General features: G+C 46.5%; 1 protein-coding gene across 17 annotated transcripts in view; it reads left to right on the top strand.

The window, feature by feature from the left end:
- The window catches only part of LOC106742530 (CUGBP Elav-like family member 2), a 575,750-nt gene that overhangs the window by 483,028 nt on the left and 72,145 nt on the right, over positions 1–20,577 (top strand). For all 17 annotated transcript variants that reach the window (XM_014615564.1, XM_014615562.1, XM_014615563.1 and 14 more), the window contains one exon: positions 13,348–13,396. In XM_014615564.1, coding sequence (XP_014471050.1) covers positions 13,348–13,396 — 49 coding nt within the window. The remainder of the gene's footprint in view (positions 1–13,347; positions 13,397–20,577) is intronic.

Raw genomic sequence — 20,577 nt, 5'->3', positions numbered from 1 at the left:
ACGAAGAGACCCGCTCTACTTCAGCTGAAGAGGAAACTTTCCGTTCAATTCCTGCGATATCGCGACATCATTATCGCCCAACACAAGGATTGTTCGGAATCGCCGAAGCGATCCCGACGGTTTATGAATCGCGGTTAGCGTATTGTGAAGCGGGATCTAACATTCCATCCTGAAGCGCGCCGCGAAGCCCTTTCGCTATAACGATCTTCGACAACTTCCCCTATCCTATTCGCAGCTCCATCGCATCTCGTCAGACAATCGAGATTCTCCGATCGCGCGAGAGGTGAGGAGGAAGAGAATGAGACAGAGAGAAACGGCGGAGAGGGGGGAGAGAGAAGGAAAAGAATAGGAGTACAGCAACGCGCGCGCGCGTCGTCGTAAAGATATTTCGTGGACAGTGAAAAAGCGCACGTTTAGGAGATCGGGATGGCGAAAGAAAGGCGCGAGGGGTTGATCCGCCGGAATGGGACACCAGAGGGATGACCCGATGGCGCTCGGGGACATACAGGCAGAGGGCGTGTTGCCAACTGCAGTTTCGCAGCGGCGTTCTTCAAATCGATTCCCATTTCCCTGAGAAATGCGGCACGCCGGCGGAAACGCCCGCCCATGCCGGATAGAAACGCGAAATGGAAATTGATAGCGCGAGCGCGGAACGAGCGAGCACTCGCTCGCTCGCTTCTGCGAGAGTCATCGCGAGGGGTAATCAATTGCAATTGTATTCCGCGAGCGGAAGACCGCGAGTCGTCCTGAGCTTCTTGAATTTTAGAAAGGGAGGGCGAAGAGAGAAGTGTGCGTGTGTATGTGAGCGCGCGCGCTCTCTCTCTCTCTCTCTCTCTCTCTCTCTCGTTTAAACGTTCTCACGAAACATACCCGGGCGGATGGCCGTGTCTAGATCACCAACGCAAGCCACCCGATCGTACAATGCCGGTGTAAATCTGCAGCAAGTAAACAGACGTCAGTCACGCATAAATGATCGCGCGTCGTTCGTGCGCAACGCGCGCGCTCACACACCCACGTGTATCAATCACCGCCTAGTTTACCGAATGCCGGCTCGCCAAGTAATTTAATCACTTTTAGTGCCCCATTGGTATTCCGGAAAATCCGGGCAATCGACTGCAACGGATACCGCGCGCCGATCGTTGGACGTTTAAATTATGGCTCATAACCATCGTGCGCGTTCGCGCGACCGAGAGATTGGTATTCTCGCCGAAAACCGGAAATATCGGGCTTTTTATTTTCTGCTCCCCCTTTTTCCTTTTTTTTTTTTTCATTTCGCCCGAATCAGCAGTCGCGTCGCGGATATCGTATCCGTGGCTGAAAATTGTGATGCGTCCTGGAATATCGCCCACAAAAATGCTATTGTCGTTTCCCTTTCGTGCAAATTTTTTTGGCAAGCTCTTTAGCTTTATAGAGACAATATTATTTATTTCATAGCTGTGTACCGAGAACGCGGGAAGATTTGTAAAGGAAATTACCCGCGCACTTTCGCGACGAAACGTTGAAATTTCGTATACACACGTATCGTATCACACAACTTCCATATCACGTTGTGATTATAAAAATACAAGTTTAATATTGCTATGAATATGGAAACACATTTGAAAGGAAGAACTCATGAATACTTTTTTAATTTAAATGCCGTTCGCTCTAAAAGTCCGATCATATCGTCGCTACAAAGTACAACGTAATCAGTATCTCAAACGGTATAATTTTTTTCATATGCTACACATGAATAGATACGGCCGTTGTAACTGTGCGCTAGTTTGTTAAAAAGTATTCACTGCAATCCAATGGAAATTCCAATGGAAAATCCGGAAAATCCACCTTTGCAACGGATTCGATTCGCTCGCGTGTGTGGGCGCGCGCGTGTCACCCGTTGCGCGTTAAATTATGGCTCGTAACTATGCTCCGCATTTCCTATGAAAAGTGGAGGCCATAATTTTTTTATTTCCCTTACGGTAGACGTAAAGCTTTTATTATACCTACAATTTTCTGGGACACTTCCCTTCGACCGGCTATAGGCACTTAGATTTACGCGACGCGTGTCAGAATAGAGCTTTGTCCCAAGATTTGTGGCCGCGCACCGTTGTGCCAGCTTGCGAGGATGACTCGCAAAATTCCGCATTCGAGAGAAAGATTGTTATCGTCGATTATTAAAATCGTCAGGGTCGAGCGGAAACGAAATTACCCGAAGTGGTCGAAGTTGCGAAACGTTGCTTCCATTTTCACTTGTACTTATTTTAGAACGGAGAACGAAGCGAAAAAAAGGAAACCCCGCACCGCCAGGCCGCTATATATGCACCCTAATCGATAGTTACTACACTCCACTTGGTTTAAGCACACAAGAGCGCGAGTGGACCTGGATTCCATTCTGCCAAGTCCAAAGTAAACGGATTTATATTCGAATACATCATCCGCAGGTATCGTTTAATTTCCGTCGGTTCAATACGAGGGAGCGGGTGAAGCCACGAAACCGAGCGTGCACCGCGGATCGATCCATCGAACTTACAAACCGCTCGACAAAACGCGCGGGCGTTCTCTCGCTCGCGCTCGCTAATTTTTCATGAAAAGACGCCAGACATCCCGGGCTTTCCGGACTGGCGACTCGGCGAAAGCTGGCGACGCGCGCGACGGAAATGAAGACGAGATCGTACGCCGGATAAATCGCGAAAACTCTCGAAAACTCACGGTCACGCCAAATAGGGCTGAAAGGATTCCCACCCCGAAGGAAGCCGCGTCGCGGAAATTGAATGACGACGCGCCGTTTGCAACTCGTACCGGAAAACCGTCAACGTTCGTCCCGGGGTCTCGCCGGCCGCGATAACGATGACGGCGTCATCGTGTTGCGATAAAAATTTATGCACTCTCGCCCCTGCGAGTCTCGAGAGAGCGAAATACATCCGGGCGGGAAGACGGCGCGCAATACGACGATGCATCGTTTCCCAGACGCGCGTATTCGTACGCGAATCGCTCGTAAATCGTGCGCCCGATCCTCGAAATCGTTCGTCGACATTTTCAAGAGTCTCGCACGGGATCGATGATTACGTCGTCAAACGGATAATGACGAGGAATACGAGAGTGTCGGGAAGCGCGAAAATTACACGGCCGGCTTTCACGCGACAGTGAATAGCCGGCCGATATTGTTTCTCCTCTTATATGTGTATCTCTCTGTGAATGTGTTATATATGTATATTTATAAATTGATATTATTGATCAATTAACAGTTAAAGTTGGTACCTAATGATAATAACCTCGGCGATGATAATATCCGACCAACGCGACCTGATATTCAACAGATATATTCATCAGATGTTATAAATGTTTACAAATTACGTTTAGCGGATATTTAAATAAATTTTCCGTGCGTGCCGGCATATTTATATTTATGCTCTTCACATAATAATAAACGCACTCCTGTGTACAAATTGATCGCGGCATTTTGGCGACGAAAATCGCTTCCGTTATTTCTGTTACAACGTGGAATTAATATCGCGCGTCATATACAACGCAGCCGACGCCGGCGCATGTGCCAGGGTTAAAAGCTCACTTTCTGCGAAATGGCCGAGTCGATGATCTATAATCCGTATTGATATTTATCTACATCTGACTGGCAGGTTACATTACCGTACAACCATTATTCATGAATTTGATGGGCACGTTTGCCTCTCCTATCACATCTACCGAAATTTTGTTCTTTTTTTCATACCGCCACCGATCCACCCTCTCTCGTATTTCATTCCTCCCCTTTCATAGGGAACATCGGTTTCGTCCTGCCGACTCTCGCTCATCCCCGATCGAGTAGATAATCTTTCTTACCTATTAGTAGCGGAAAATTAATGCTCCTCCGCCGTCGTGCGCGCAGCGCTCACCGGCCGTGCGGCGCAAGAATCAATCCTCCGCGAAACGTCTGGATTGATGGTTACCGTGATACTACTTCGAGAAGCTGAATCGGGGAAGATCGGGGCTAGATGTCCTATATTTTAGAAATTCGAAGTTACAACCAATCGTTGTGACTGATTGTACGAACATGATAGAAGCAGTCTTTTTCTACGTGTAAATGCCTGCCACGATCCTATTAACTAGCCGCATATTTTGTTTTGTAATAACCAAAATATAAATATACAGCAACGTGGCCATCTTGCCTTGGCACCGGGTTCAGTTGCCCAACAGCAAGAAGGCATATAAAATCCCGAGAGACTGTGCACTCAACAGCGCCGCTACCACTGAAACTAGGCGCTGTGCTAAGTGCTATGGTTAGCCTTAAATATAAGCCAACGCTATCCTGACCGTCCATATGTTCAATCTCGACTATTTCATGAATGAAAATTACATTTACCATCCAAAACAGCATATCGCACTTGCGAGAAACTTCATTCCGGCCAGTAACACGTCGCTTAACTTTATTCACTCACGATAGAGAATATTAATAAAAAATGTTTTAAGTTGACATTGCTAGTAGTGAATCAATTGTTTCTTTCTTTAACTGTAATATTCTGATTTTAATGACACTCAGGGAAAAATATCTATGTTCTAAAAAGATCACTTCGCGATTTTGTACCGTTTCTTTCAAGAAATTTTTGTACTGTTTCTCTCAAACATATTAAAAATAAGTACATGAGCAACATGAGACCATTCGATTTCCCTTATCAAGCGCGTTCATAGATTTGACAGGTCCGCTTGCTTCGTGATGCGGATCATTCCTCGTATTTCATTTTTCCCTTCATTGCGAGCATCGGTTATGTGTGTATGTGTCGGCACGACACGCACGCGTGACCGGAGATAAATTCAAATTCCTGCGAGACAGTTGCACGTGAATGTGGTTTTCGTCCGATAACCTACCGCGAGAGTTATCAAACGCATAGAAATTCGACGAGCATGTACGGTATCGAACGCGAAAAGTCGACCTGAAAATTATTCTTTTTTATTCGACGATTTTCAAGAGCCGAAGCGCTCTCGCATGTCATGTTTTCCCGTATCGATAACATCCGTAACATTATTTCGATACGTTCATCTTTGGTGAAATATTTGATGTGTGCGCTTCCAGGGCGCAGCGTATTGCCGGCCGGCGAGAGAGGATCGGCTTGATTCTCTCGCGGAAACAGCTCGCGAAACAATCGTTCAGGTTACCGTGATTCTGGCTGAAGGGCCATGCTTACGCCGCAACCTCAGTTAACTATCGGCCGTAGTTTAATCAACTTTGCGCAGAAACGGAACCGCCGGCAGGTACGCAAGAAATCGGATAAACCGCGGTTAAAGATAAACGACACTGATGAAACCTTGAGAGGGACAGAATTACCGAGCGCGGCTATAAATTTGACGAGCGTGTTTACTCCCGTCGCGCAAAATCGACCAGAAATTGATCCTTTCTCATTCCGGGCCGCTGCGCCACCGGGCGCTCTCGTATTTCATGTTTCCCTTCATTGAGAACATCGGTTTCGCCGTGTCGCGGCGCCCACCCTCGCGCCGGGCGTCGGTTCGCGCGGATGCACGTGGCGGCCGCATTTTTTCTCCCCGCCGTGCTGCGCCGCGCACCATCGCTAAAATCCATGCAGATTTTTCACGAAGCTCGCTCTCGATCTCTCTTCCCCCCCCCCCTCTCCCTCTCCCTCTTTCTCATTCTCTTTCTCGCGCCGCTGCGCGCATCCGCTACCCTCCGGGAGAAAAAAGCCCGCTCTCTTCGCCCCCTTCGGCCGAGCGCTCTTCTCTCCGCCTCCATCGTCGCTCCCTTTTTTCATTCTGTCGACGCTGCCCGACGTGGCGGTACGTGAAACGAATTTATAAATGGCGATACGACGGCCGAGCCCTTGAGTCGAATACGTCGATTTTAATACCCGCTACCTACTACGCGCGCATCCTGCCAGCCACTCCGCCTACGCGCCCTTGTCACTTTCGGGGCAACCCCTCGAATGTCAAAGCGCACCCTGGCCGATCGGCTTTTACCGTGTGGATATTGAATTTATACCGCACAGTCGAGAGACCTGGTGGGAAATATGCGGGCGGGGATGAACAAAAGCGAATTTTTCTTGGCGATCAATTCTCCGGCCGCTATTGCCGGGCATTATTCGGGGGTTATCTAGCGCGTGTGTGCGCGCCTGGTACGTGCAAAAATAATATTTTCGAATTTTTCAGAAGCGAACTTGCAGCGAGAGAGAGAGAGAGAGAGAGATTTCGCCGTGTCGGTTTTGCGCGACTTGTGTTAAAGGTTTTACGAGTGGTGCCGCGCCGCTCCACTACCTTGTCGAGACAATACTCGATTCGTTCGATATGGAATACGGGCGGAAGATATAAATAAATATGAAACGGGAAACCGCACCTAGATGCATCCAGACTCAATAAAACATTTCCGTAAAGTAACAATTCTCTTAAAACCGCAGCTGAATAATTTCAAACGATGAAATCGCATTATTCTCTTTTTTTCTTCTTTAGGAAGAAACCTCGCGCGGTGGTCGAAGATTAATTTCCAATTTTAACAGAAACATCAGTCACCGTTTTCTTCCCGTGGCGTAAAAACCACTGAGGAAGGGGAAAAGAGAACCCGGCTCTTCCTGAGTCGTCTCAAATATTTCAGCAAATATCACAAATCCAGCGTCCGTGCAAATACCACGAAGGGTAACCCCACCCCCTCGGCGGCGAAAGGAGCGAGCCTCGGAGATTAAAAGTCGCGGAAGCCAGGAGTCAGCAGGCGACAAAAGTGCGGACTGCCACTTTTGTAGTTTCGTCGGCGATTAAAGCGCGCAGAGGGGGGGAGGAGATCGGTGTCGAGATGACGGTAGCAACTCACGCGACCTAGAGCGGGAAAGAGAAGGCGCGCGTCGAAAGAAAGCGGGCGGCAGAGCGGAGGCGCGTCCTTTTTAAAGCGTGACGACGCCTGAAAAGGGAGGATGGTGTGACTTTAAATCCAGTCGTCACACACCGCGACCCCGCTCTCACTCCCGCCCTCCTTCGCGCGCGAAGATTATAAAAATTACCCTCCACCGGTCTCACAATGGGGTCGAGATTAAAAGTCACGAAGCCGGAGTCAGCAGGCGCTGCGCGCACGGCGACGCGCCGCTCTGCGCCGCGCCGGTAGGAAAGCGGAACTGCTACTTTCACAGTCCGGACGCGGCCGAGCTAAGGAGGATAAAGGGGCTCTTCGGCGTACCCTGGAAATGAGCAGGGCGCGAGAATACGTAAGCAGCGGTGTAACTTTAAATCGAGTCCTCCGCCCCGAACGAAGTTTGGGGGGGGGGGGGGGGGGNGGGGGGGGGGGGAGTGCGGAAAAGCGAAGATGCATGCCAGGGCGTCGAGCCCAAGCTGTTCGCGCGACTATCCTCGATATCCTGTGAACGTCCGCGACACGACGACGAGGAGAGAGTTTAGTCGAATCTGTATAAATGGATAAAGCGACAGAGCGATATTTCTCACGGCTGATTTATAGCTCGATTTTAAAAGAGACTCGCGTACGACACGAAGCAACGTTACATCGTAATTCTTGGTGTCGGTATCTGAGGAATTCTCCGCTATCGGTGTGTGTGGGTGGATTAAAATTTAGTGAGATAAAGAGTCGGTCTCCCCTCGCACAGACTTATGATGTGGAAAAAGAATTTCCGCGAGGTTGGAAACTCGCACTTCCTAAATGAGGATGAACGCTCGCGGGAGCGAAATGCACGGGTGTAACTTCGCTCGCGTCGTGCGCGCATACGCGCGCGTGCGCGCGCGAGAGAGAGAGATAGATAGAGAGAAAGAGAGAGAGCATCGGCTGCTTCCTTCGCGCGGAAACTGTTGAACTTCATTTCTTGGGGAATCGGGTCTAGATTAAAAATCGAGAATTGCAGTCCGTCAGAACGGGAGATTGCACGTTCGGAAGGCTGAAAGCCGATTACGCTTCAGCTATTCCGGATATTTTATTATTCCGGGAATATCAGGCGTTTCTCCCGGGGAACATTTAGATACCCGTGGGATCTCATTTAATTTCTCCGCCGGTTATCGCGCGGTATCGTTCCGTGCGCACGCGCTCCCCGGACATTTTCACGTTGCCGAAACTCGCACTCGTCGAATTACGAGCCTCTATAAAAATCCCGCCGCGCACCGAGTTCGGTGGGGTTCATCCTCGCGCCGAACCGTCCGTCGACTTTAAGCGGACTTGCCGTGCGCGAAATTACCGAATCGGCCGCAATATAAAGGTACGATGCGGAAGGCACTAAACCCAAACGCGCCACGCGCTTAGCATAGATATGAATTTCATGCTGGCTCTCACAGCGCGATACGAGAAATTCTTTCGCGTCCGGAGTATCGAGGAGATTCGCAAATAGAATATCCTGAAGTCTCGCTCTTCCCCTTCTCTCTCTCTCTCTCTCTCTCTCTCTTTTCTTCTCTTTTCCTCTCATCCACCGCGATATCGCGCCGAGCGAGATGCATCCCCTTATCCTCGGACAAATTCTTTTTACCTTGTATTTTTCAACTGTCTCGACGGCGCAAACTCTATTCTTTTCTTTATATATTTTTTTTACAATTTTCCCCGTAATTCCCTTCACATTTAATCGAAACCTCTATGTATTCTTCGATCGATTGTTCATCTTTTCTCAGTCAAATATTGATACGACGAATGTCTGGGCAAGATTGATCATGTCAATATTTCGAAAGGGATCTCGCCCGGGAAGCACTCTCACCCCGAAATAGTTAAAACTGACGCGTTTATAATTCTTTTTATATGAATGCCAGCCACTTATTCATCTCAGTCTAGATCGCTCGTGAAGATCCAAATAGACAATATTTGCGCGGCTGGTTTTCGGTACGAGCGTTTCGCTCGTTGATTTAAGAGGCCGACTAGTAGGCATCTCTCCAAGCAACATAGTCGAGTGATCCACTGCTCTATTTACGAGCGTGTAAAATACTCTTGATCTACTGGGTCGTTTAATTTACGTCGTCAGACCGTGCCGTGGATTAACGACAAATTTTGTCGCTATATGTCTCGGGCAAATCATACCAACGACGTGTTCGTCGTCGTGTTTATTTCCTCGTGGTTCGCGAATCACAACCACGTGGAAATCATACGTAAGCTGCGCCCCTTGAAAAATCGAGAAGATAAAAGTCTCACGATGCTCCTCGGGAATCAATTAAGGACATCTCAAAGCCCAAAGATACGCAGGTATTTAATAATAATAATCCTTATGCATTTTAAGCCCAAACGCCTTCTTATTTTCCGACGTTAACCGTCGTAAGAGAGAAAAACGTGAAACTTTCCCGAGTAAGAACGCCGAACTTCTTCCTGGATATATCGAAACTATCGCACGGTTCCGTACTTCGTTATGTCTCGTATCGATAAAATATACTACCTTGCCCGTTCGCTGTATACCGAATCTGGTGCATCCAGATTGCATCATCGTTGTGGTATATGGGTCGTTAGTCGATGCGCATAATCTTCGATCGCAATCGCGGCTGCTCGGCCGATTATACCTGACCGGGCGTATCGATTCTGTCGGTCGGTACCGATATCGGATTCGTATCTCGGGATGATCCTTCCCGGGCGCAGACGGCTGCGAGATAGAACCGGAGGCACAATTGCGAGCAACCCAGTTTCGGGAATGAATGGCAAATGAGCGCGCCGGAGTTCCTAAGCGAGCCCGCGCCGCCAGCTCTCCTGGGGGAAGTCTTAACCCTTTCGCCGCTAAAAACGACCGTAAACCGCCCGACGGATTACATCAGACTCAAGGAGTTATGAAAATGACTGTCTGCGGAATTAAAGGCCCCGGTAGAACCCAATCCTTGTGGAAGTCTGTGCAACCGAGGATCCGCGGAAACGAGAATTCATCGCGGATTCATTGATATAAACTCGGGACATGACGAAGTGCGTCTCGTCGATATCCGAGAAATCCGCGAGACCTTTGCAGAAAGGAACATTTGCGTACGGCTTGTCGATCGATCGATGATTCAAGCATTTACCAAATATAGTTCCGATACGAGTATTCGATGCAGAAATATTTCTCTTTCTTCCTCATCGCAGTCAAGCATTAGTCATGTATTTCCAAACGATCGCACTATCAATCGGTATTCATATCGACGAATACCCGCGGCTTTTGTCTCGCTCCGACATCGACTTCCGCCGTTTACTCATAGCGTTGTTCGTCGGCTTTTAAATATTATCACTCCGCCGCCACAGCCGTTCGTGCTTATCCGATAATCGACAACGCGTCGGCGAACTGCGCTCTTCGCTTCTTCGAAGTTCGCGCTATGCTGTGAGTCATTCATTAAATATGATCGCTTGGTGGTGGTGGCAATTTGACAAAGACCTCTCTCTCTCTCTCTCTCTCGAACGTCTCGATCGAGCTTCCTCGTCATTTCGTCGACATCGAGTGATGGAACTGAATTTAACGAGCGCAGCAATTAAATTAGATACAAGGAGCTCGGTGGAGTGACCCAGATCGTGATTCCTCGCTCGGCGTTCTCGCGCGTCCAAGTAGCGGCCGGCTCGATCGATACGGCGCGATTCGAGCGTCGTAAAAACCGATGGCTTATTCCTCGGACAGGCGATAACTATCGCCGTAATATAAACGGAAATGTCGGACCACCTGCCATTTTCTTCCGGAAGGTCTGTCACACACAGCGCTCCTATAAATGTTACTCCCTCTTTCGCCCTCGCTATTTTCCCCCCGTTCCTCCCTCCCATCGCACGCACGCAGATATTTCGTCACGACGCGATAATGTATTATCTCGCCGGTAAGGGACTTTACAGTCGTCGTATTTTTACTCGTCGGCAGAGTAATCGCTTCACTAATTTTTTTCGAGTCTTCGCAGGGAGGAAGGCTGGTTGGAATTATTAGGCGACATCTACACGGCGAAGCCGAACTAATATCGATAAATTCGCACCGTGCGAAGGGTGTGTGTATGTGTGTGCAAGCCGTATTGTGATAATTAGTCAGCGAATGCAATAAATATAACGGAAACACGAGGCAGCTGTGAACGAGGCCGTTGAGGTTTATCGGTTATTGCACCGCGCCGTTACATCGTAACGCAATTAAAAAAAAAAAAAAGTATTAATTGAGAGAGCACTTTTTACCCGAAAGCGCTATTGAAATAATCTGAGTGGGTATTTTAAACGCGCCCGTAAAAAATACGAGTGCCCGCGCACGTGTTCGACCACGATAACATTCATTTATTCGAAAATCGCTCGCGCAACTGCGCAACTGCGCGCGCGTACTCCGTTTCAATCGCATAATTGCTAAAACATCAATTGCAATGAATTTTATCCCGCGGCAAAATCCGCACAATTAAATTCGACGTAAATCGATTTTATTGCCGCGGACAATAGATAATCGAATGTACAACCGCGACGCGTTCCACCCTGTGCGGGGCACGCGTGTGTGCGCGCTTCCCCGGGTTCTTATCTATTCACCAAGATCGCCGCGTGTGTTTGTTCGAAAACGAGCGCGCGCACCGTGACCAGGGTCGTCGATTCATTGCGTAGAAAATCTCGTTGCGCACGTTCCACCGCCCAGATACGCCGAAATGATTTCCATATTCGCACAAGCGGCTGATCGTACAATGATGAAACTCTACTTTTCCGGGACGCGCTCTCCATCGCGCGTCGCACTCATAAATATGTTTAATCGGAGAGATATCGCGCGCGTTTCGATGGCTTTAACACGGTGCATCTGCCGCAATTGTGTTAATAATGATGAACATTACCGTCACGGGCGACGATATACACCCGATGCCCCAAGATTTATTAATCCTGAAGTGGTCGCGTAAAATGCAACACGAGTGGTTGCGTGAATGGCCAAGTGTTTTCCACTTTAAATTGACATGATTTTCAATGAAATGTCTTTAGAAAGTAATCATATTTATTTATAGGGAAATGACAATCATAGAATACTTTATTTAAAATAGACGAGAGCAGTCCGTGACTCACAAATATACGAAAGCGCGGATGCTTGTTAGTACTTTTCGAAAAATATACTTCAGTACGCATGGATAACACCTGTCATCCGCGCGACCATTCTACACAGGGAAAAATATTATTTGTTCTACGAAGAAAAGCAATTACTTAATTTTTTCCTTCTTTTGAGCAATGATTATTTTAAACGAAGAATTTTTTTTTATAATAATATTAAAATTGATAACAATATTAAAATATGCTCATCATAAATATTAAGAAAACTGATTTACTCGAAAGGAGAACTTGTTCTCTTTTCACGAATATTATAAAATTTATCAATGGAAAATTAAATTTGTTTATTCGAATATAGAAGTATAAACCAAAGATTTAGTTTTAGTGTTTTAATATAATATTTATAATTGAAATATTAAACTTAGGAGGAAATTGAGAATATATTTCGAATATATTTGACTCTTATGATACACCCGCGATATACTTGTTACATAAACTTGTGAAATACTTAAAACAAGTATATATCCGCAAATATATCACAAGTTTATCATAAGTATATCAAATTTTTTCAAAATATATTTTAAATCCTAAGTAAGTTTAGTACTTTAATAAAAAAATATTAAATTAAAAATGAAACTTCGATTTACTTGTATTCCAGTTAATCGAACTTAACTTTTCTTTGATAAAGTTTATAACATTCTTGAAAAAAAGAACAATTTCTTTCTTTGAATAAATTGATAAATTTTCCCAATACCTGTGGTAAATGTATTTTAACATTACATAAACAAAATATTCTTTGTTCAAGATAACCATTACTTAAAAGAAGAAAAATAAGCTAAATAATTGCTTTTCCTCGTAATACAAGTATTTTTCTCTATATAGAGTTAACGAGTTATTTATTTAAAAAATGCACGACAAGTCCAATTCAGAAAACGAGATTTTCCCGATCGTATCCATGGGAAGTTGCGTGAGACGCAGACGTAGATAGAATAAATGTTAATAATTCTAGAATATCCTGCGTTGAAGGTCGTACGATTCGCGAGGACAAGAATGCGAGAATATCTCACTGCATCGATAGATACGGACTCTCGTGCTGGCAATACAGCTCGCCGCAAACAGGGAAAATTCCACTGTTACGTCGTGTTCGATTTTCGGCTTCGCGTTCGCGAAATAGGAAGGAATCCTTAGAATAAAACCGCCCGCTCGCCATGTAAGTGCGTCGGAAACGAACCGCGCGCCTCGGCAAACGGCTTCTCGTCGTTGCATTTTTCAAAGAGTGCGGAACGAACTTCACGCCCGAACTCGCCGTCTAACGTCGACAGTATCGGCGGTCTTATCAATAATAAATGTCGCTTTTATTACGCCCGAACGAACACCTTCGAAGCTACGGCGATAAGGTCGCGCGCGTGCACGATATGACGCGGGTCCCAGAGGCCAGTGCGAAAAAACGCGGGCTGTATCATTGACTCTTTTATTTCCAGATGCGCCATCCAATCCAGATGAAGCCTGCCGACAGCGAGAACCGGAACGGTAAGTGAAGATTTTAATTACTTTCGCGATAAGCGCGTTGCACTCGGCTCGCGACGGATAGATCGAGGCCTCGATATCGCAGAGAAAGAGAGAAAGAGGGAGAAACGTTCGATCCAAGCGGCCAAACGGCGATATCGAACTCTCGTCCTACTTCTAAGATAAACGAAGTACGGCTTTGTTGTCGATATATCGTAAAAACGAGAGCTAACAATTATTATGATTAATAACCTGCCAGACTGTTACCGTCGCGATCGGCTCAGGTGAAGACAGAGTTGTACGCTGATTATTTCCACCCCGGTGAAAAATAAGACTTCGAGTCCCACTGGCGGAGAATGCAATCAGAATTTTATTTAAAAAAGCATATTAAGTACGGATCTCGTTCAACCTCGGAGTTTTAGAATGGGAACTGAACTCTTTTCGCAACATATAATAAGATTCCGGCCGTGATAGCGAGCTCTTTTAATGGTCGCTCGATCGTCTCGAAGTTCTGGCTCGATTAAGAACGGAATTCCGAGCAAAATGGCATGGCGGTATAACAACCGAAAGAGACGAGACAACAGTACCGTTCACGAAGGTAAGGTTAACTCTCTCTGAGCGTCGCGACCTAGGCGGGGAATGCAGCTCAAAGCACGTTCATTAAGTGCTAATTAATTGGCTGAATTGAGGGGCTTGTCGAGATTGCGTAGTCAAAGAAGACATAATCGAGCTGCGAAGCACCGAGCGGTAGGTAGGTAGGACGATAAAGGTCGGTCAGGAGAGTCGCGAGTATAGGTAAATTTCGCCGACGCGACGTCCCGGTTACCAGGACGACGAAGAAGCCTACGTGCGAATCCTTACGCAACGCGCTCCCAGCGCTTTATCTTTCACGCATCCTTCGAACACTCGCGACTCTCATCACCGAACCGGGTGAATCGCTGATATCGTGCAAAAGCTCCGGATATTGTTCCATTATTATTTAGATGTCATATTCTGATAATCATATTTTAACGCGAAAACTAAGACCGCTCGATTAGTCATATTAATAATGGCTTCTTTCGAACGGCTCTTCTCGTAGAATTTATATTTTATGGAACGAAGATTCTCTCGGAGATTATTAAAATATAAAAATTAAATAAAATTTAATAAAATTATATCATAATTCTTTAATGAATGTATGCAAGATGGTTTACTTAAATCGAATATCTTAAATATTTCACTTGTTTTTGATGGGCTACGGAAAAATGTCTAAGGAAAAAGTTGTATCGTTTCGAGAAGGCAATTATGATAAAAGTTTTTCCAAGATTATTTTTTCAGAGAATTGAAGACCAAAATCATTTTTTTAAAGAGAACTAAATGTGTTTGTTTGCGCGATTTTCTAGTTAACAGCTCTCTCATAGTTAATCATCGAGAGAAGTTCAGTGACCTATGACAACACGACATTTAAGTGATCTTGAACGTAGAAAATTACGCATATTTAAAGAAAACAGAAAAGTCTAACATTATAGACCACCCTGTATATATTCTCAATAACATTCATTAGTATCGAATTACAGCACTCGAATATAGTATTCGAAATATCCGAACGCAATCGTTAGAAAATTAAAAAAAAAAGATTACCGTCCTTGGTGACGCGTACAACGTCATTCATGCAGAGCGAAAGACTTCACATCGAATTCTCCAATATCTCCCAGCGACGCGCAAGCAATTGGACAGGGGTTCGTGTAAAAATTCGGGGTACGTCGGAAAGCGTATCGAATGGCACCGCGAAAACCAGCCAGGGGAGTCAACGGACGCGGCAAAACGCGCGATTTTTTTACGGATAACTGCGCCACGTTAGCAATAAAAATCCGACTACCGGCTGCAAGGGGGTGTGTAACGTAGAGCGTATATAAAACCGGGCACGTCGGTGGGACGACGCAAAACGAATGCTAATGAAATATTAACGACACCCGTCACGTGCTCGCGCTCGGCTGGACCGCGCGACTCCTCTTTCCTCACTCTCTTTCTCCGCTTCTTTCTCTCTCCATTCCTCTCGCTCGCACTCGCTCTCTCCCTGCGCTCTCCGCGCTCTACCCTTTTTCTCCCTTCCTCCCGGCGCCCTTTTTACTCGTCTCAATTTGTTCCCTTTTTTATTTCGTACCGCGCGTAAGAATCCCCCGGGGGACGCTCGCGCGCCGCAGCTCGGCGGTTTTTACGTCGCAGCGCAACAACGCGTTGCCGTTTCGGGCACCGCATCGGCGGCGCTACGTGCAAATGACGTGCCAAATTGTAATCACGCCAAGATTCAAGCGGCTTTACACCTCGCGTTAAGCGCGCTAACCGAAACCTGATTCTGACACTTTGTTTGTTACGGAGGGGGGCTCGGGCTCGCGCAGTTGCGCGAACAAGATCCTGGATCAAGTAACCGCGTTACATGGACCGACGCTCGATCCCGTTTAGCACGGCAGTTAGGTATTAAACAGAAGTTACTTCGTTGGTTAACCATTCAATCGCGACTGCCTCGCAGTTGAACCCCCCTTAATTTTTCAATCGAGTTAGCGGAAGCAAAACTCCACGCGCGCGCGGCGGAAGCTAACGCGCGCGAAGAAGAAATCCAATTGCCTCGCTAAGCGGAAGAATTCACAAACGACGTTTGACGTGCTCCTCAGCGGCCGGAAGAGATGTTTCTCGGCAAAGATCTGACGGAAACCTTTGTAATGAGATCTGAAGGCGGACCACAACTTGACACGAGAATTTCCACACGTACAACCAACATTTCGCACTCCCAATTCCGAGTCATTGTTAAACTTTTATTAAAAATCCCCGAGTTACGGAATATAACAGAGTACCATCGACGCTATTAAATAATTGACGCGGCTAGAACGAGCGTAAGAATTAAAGTTGCATATTAAATAAACGCGATAGTGAAACATTTACAGCTGGATAATACTGTGTACACAGCGCTTAAAAATGTAATGCGGCATAAAGACAGAGTAAAAAATTCACCGCGACCGTATGTCGCAATAATAGCCAGCGAATTAAAATGCTGCGGACATCCACGTCTCTCTTTTTTTCCACTTTTTTTTACATTAAATTTGGAATATATCTGCGCAATTGGAAATTTGAGCAGAACCCAATTGCATGCCGAGGTCGAACGTGGCGAAGAGAGTGCCTGCATTTCCGAGTCGAAATTTTGATGATATTCTGGCGCTCTTAAAGATAGTTTAGTCCTACTTAAACGGTTTATAAACTAATAAAACTCTACTTTGAACGTTACTAACTTCTCCATTTCTCTCTTGAACTTTTAATTCTACAGATTGAATTTTAATACTACCTGGAACAATCCATTTTGACGCGAAAACGGAAATTTAAAACATCATCAGGATCAAAATAAGGGTCACGTTATATCATTTATAGAATTAAAATTGGACATATTTTGCTATCTTAGCTCCTACGCTGCGGAATTAAAGGTTAACATAGGACCAAAATTTCGACTCCGGCAGGCAATTACAATACGCTCGTCCTTGTTTTCACCGATAAACCTCGTTTCCGCCTGCAAACTACAAAATCCCGTCTTATTCGTCGTGGCGAGGCAAAGCAGACGGAACTGGGGTAGAAGTGCATAGCGTCCGGGGTTGTAGATAAAAATGAATAGACACGACGTGGTGTAACCGAAACCGAGATCAGGCTATTCGTAACCGCGCGCACGTGCAATCCGGAAAAGGATTTTTCCATATAGGATGCGGACGTGCGCGCCACGACCGCCATGAATAGTGCCGTTGTGGCTACATGCAAATCCCGGTAAAACGGGAAAATAGTAAACAAGAAGGGAGCACGCGCGCTCGCTCGCTCTCCCGCACACCCGCGTTATCCGGTATCAGAGTATTATAGTTGCTTTTGTCGTTAGGCGAATCTCGTGAACGCGCCGCAACTGACGTAAGCCGAATTCGGATAAAGCAACTACGAGCTCACGTGCGAGAAGCGCGAGATTAGTCAAATGTGAAACTTACCCCCCGAGATCACGTTGACGTAGCATTTCGCGCGCGTGTATGTGTGTGTATGCGTCAGTATATAATCAGATACCGTATAACGAAATTGTTTCACTGTGTATCACGCGGTGACATTTACGAGGATCAGCGTCCGTCGATCGAGGATTGCTGATCGACGGTCGAGGATCAGCTTAAATTCGTCACTCGTCGATCGCCTAAGATTGATGAGCAATTCACAAATGCGGCAAAATCGAATCTTCGAGTTTCCCTAAAAAATGTACCAGATAATACAAAATTCCATCTCCGGTGTGCAATTGCCGAGAGCTAATCGCACGGAGTCTTCGGACGAATTAATAAACTAGAAGAAATGGAGCGATAAGTTTCGCCACGATAGCAAACGGTTATTCTTTCTCGGCGCAAGTTTCTTCTACCCAATCGACACGGCCGTTCGAGCAGAACATTGTTCCGTGAGACAACGGTTTTCAGGCGGGATAATCGAGACCGGACTCTTCCCCATTTACCGATTCGATCATCCGACACCGATGTTTCTCGGTTGATCTCCCGATCGAAAGCAAGTACTGAATGGAGGCGGGCTTCATCTCTCGTCCTATAATTACTCCCGTCATTGACGTAGCGGCGGGCGGACGGTTTTAGCAGCGTTTCCGACGGGATGCACGCCGATGGATCAAGGGACCTCTGTCACAGCGTCGGGCATGTCAGCCCGGCGAAAAGGAGAAGAAGAAGCAACGCGAAGAGAGTGAAAGCTTTATTTATATCCGTGACATTCTGTTTATTTTGGCTGACAGACCCGGGGCTCGCCCCCTGGGCTTTAGCAAGTAACGACACGGCAACCCTGATCGCTTCCCCGGCGAGTCCCATCCTGTCCCCGGTTCCGACATTGTCTCAGCTCGATTACGTCACGCCTTGACGGACGTGAGAGTCCGGAGTTAAATTAGTTGTCGATTTCTTCGTGGAAACGATTACCACGCCAACAGTCGCGCGCGCGCACCGATTATCGTCAATCTATCCGCGTAACTATCTCTTCTTTAAACTCTCAGCCGGTCTTATCTTAAACTGGACGTTAGCCGGATACGCGTCCTATCTTCGGTTTACCGTATCGGTTACCGGGAAAGAAACCGCTCCCGTTTCCTTCCGTTTGCATAGGTTGTAAATGCTCCCTCGCGCGAAAGTTCGGATTAAATTGAAATAAAATATACATTTTATGTGGGATAAACACACATACATTCATTACTTTTAATCAGAATTTAAAATTAATGTTAACTTTTTGCAAAAAAAATTCAATTTTTACAAAAAAAATTTAAATATCACGGAAAAAGCCATTTTTTGCATTTTAAATCTCAATTATTTCGGAACGCACCTGACGTGCTGGTGACATTTGGTATTTACAGCATCGTTTTCAGCATCCAAAAAACTGTAAGAAACACCTTGTCCGGTTCAAAATGATGTTTAGTTGCAAACTAGTATAATCTATCGATTCACCCGAATGATTATTCCGCAAACGGGTTTCGGATTCAATTCTCGAGATTTTATTCGCAACGACCGACGTATCTGGTTTATATTCTATTTCAAGTCCTCCTTGTATTTTGGCTCACGCTCCCCGATCACCCTTTCATAGCGATGAGCTGTTATTCGGATAGAGAATTCGCGGGCCCGGGTTCTCTTTCATTGACGAGATGATGAACGCAACGCGGTGCGTCATGGGGGTTTTGTGCGATTGCTTAATTGGGAAGCTCTTTGATGTTGTTTATTACTTCGTTTCATGCGATCCGACGCGCTCATCGATAACTCTATTTCTGCGCTCGAATACGCGGGTTATATGCCGCGGCATACCGGCGGAATTACATTGAAATCGAAATTCTCCGCAGAACGAGCGAGGATCACACGGTGTGCATGGATCCTCCGCGAAGACTCGTTCGCTTGAGGAAACGACAGTCACGCAAATTACAGCACGACTTGACGCTACGCGCGGTAATGAAATTTGTGTCATTGTCGCACGCATTCAACCTACCTAGCCTCGCATTATGCACGTGCGCTCGTGCTCATTAAACGTTACGAAATGTTGCGCGATTTGTCTTCTGCACGCACGCGAGAGAGCCGAACTGTTCGTTATATAATCGAAAATTGTAGGAAACAAGCGCGTTGTTGCTGCAAGTGAACGTCGTAAGACAAAGAATTCACAGGATGCACCGAACGTTGCGAGCCTTTAACCTGGGAATAGTCACTTGGAGTCGTTTAGACTCCAATTAAAAGTCGCTATTATTAACAAAATATATCATATTATTATTTGCTCTATGATTTATTATTATTTAGGGACATTATAAATATAGATTTACTCGCTACATTTGAGAGAACAATAAATGAGAAACCAACCAAATATTTGAGAAACGGAATAACCATATCAAATGTTCGTGACCGTTCACGTAGAAAAAGAACAAGACGACCGTTCCCGAGTTAAAAAACAAAATACAAAAATAATGAAAGAGGAAAGGGATATAAACCCTCGCGAAAGCGACGTCAGTGATTGGGTGAAATCGCAGCGCGAACGGGGTCAGAAATGGGAATCACGCGTTGGACCGTAGAGGGTGGCGCGTTAATAATTGGCCGCTCTCGGTCGACCGATTTCGCATCGGCGAACTATCGCGTCCGATCGTATCACAATCGGTCGGCAAATAAATTATGAGCGAGCGGCACCGCGGAGAGCGTAACTAGCGCACGGACGAGCGCACTCTCTGTTCACTTCGGAACGTGTGTTCCCGAGGAACGTTCCTGCGGTCGCGGAAAGTAACGACGCGAAGTCGGTAGTGGCGAAGAGAGCGGTTAGCATTGCGCGCGACGCGACCATCGGTGATAAGCTCTATCTTATCGAGCAGAAGCCCGGTGAGTCAGCGATAGCGATTCGTAAGCGGAACACGTACCTGCCGTAATCGTGCATCGTCTTTCGCTTCGGTCGAATACCTTATCTATTGTTTATTGCGTCCACGCAAAAAGCAACTTCCCTCTTCGCCCCTCCCCCCACCCCCGCCTACTCTGTATAGCGAAACGGACGCCAGCGGCGCGTTTTGCACTTGCTGCGACGGCGGTTTCTCGATGGCGGAATCGTATTAGCATGCGAAATGCGCGAAGCGCTCGAATGCGCTTCGCTCGTTCGGAAAATTCTCGCCCCGCCGTAGCGCCAGCTCGAACACGACGTTTTCCTTTTTCCCCTCTCCCCCC

The sequence above is a fragment of the Dinoponera quadriceps genome, unplaced genomic scaffold (assembly GCF_001313825.1).
Source record: "Dinoponera quadriceps isolate SergipeBrazil2010 unplaced genomic scaffold, ASM131382v1 scaffold113, whole genome shotgun sequence".
Lineage (NCBI taxonomy): Eukaryota > Metazoa > Arthropoda > Insecta > Hymenoptera > Formicidae > Dinoponera > Dinoponera quadriceps.
Note: the sequence above shows the minus strand (reverse complement) of the source record. Positions and strands in the feature narration are given on the sequence as shown.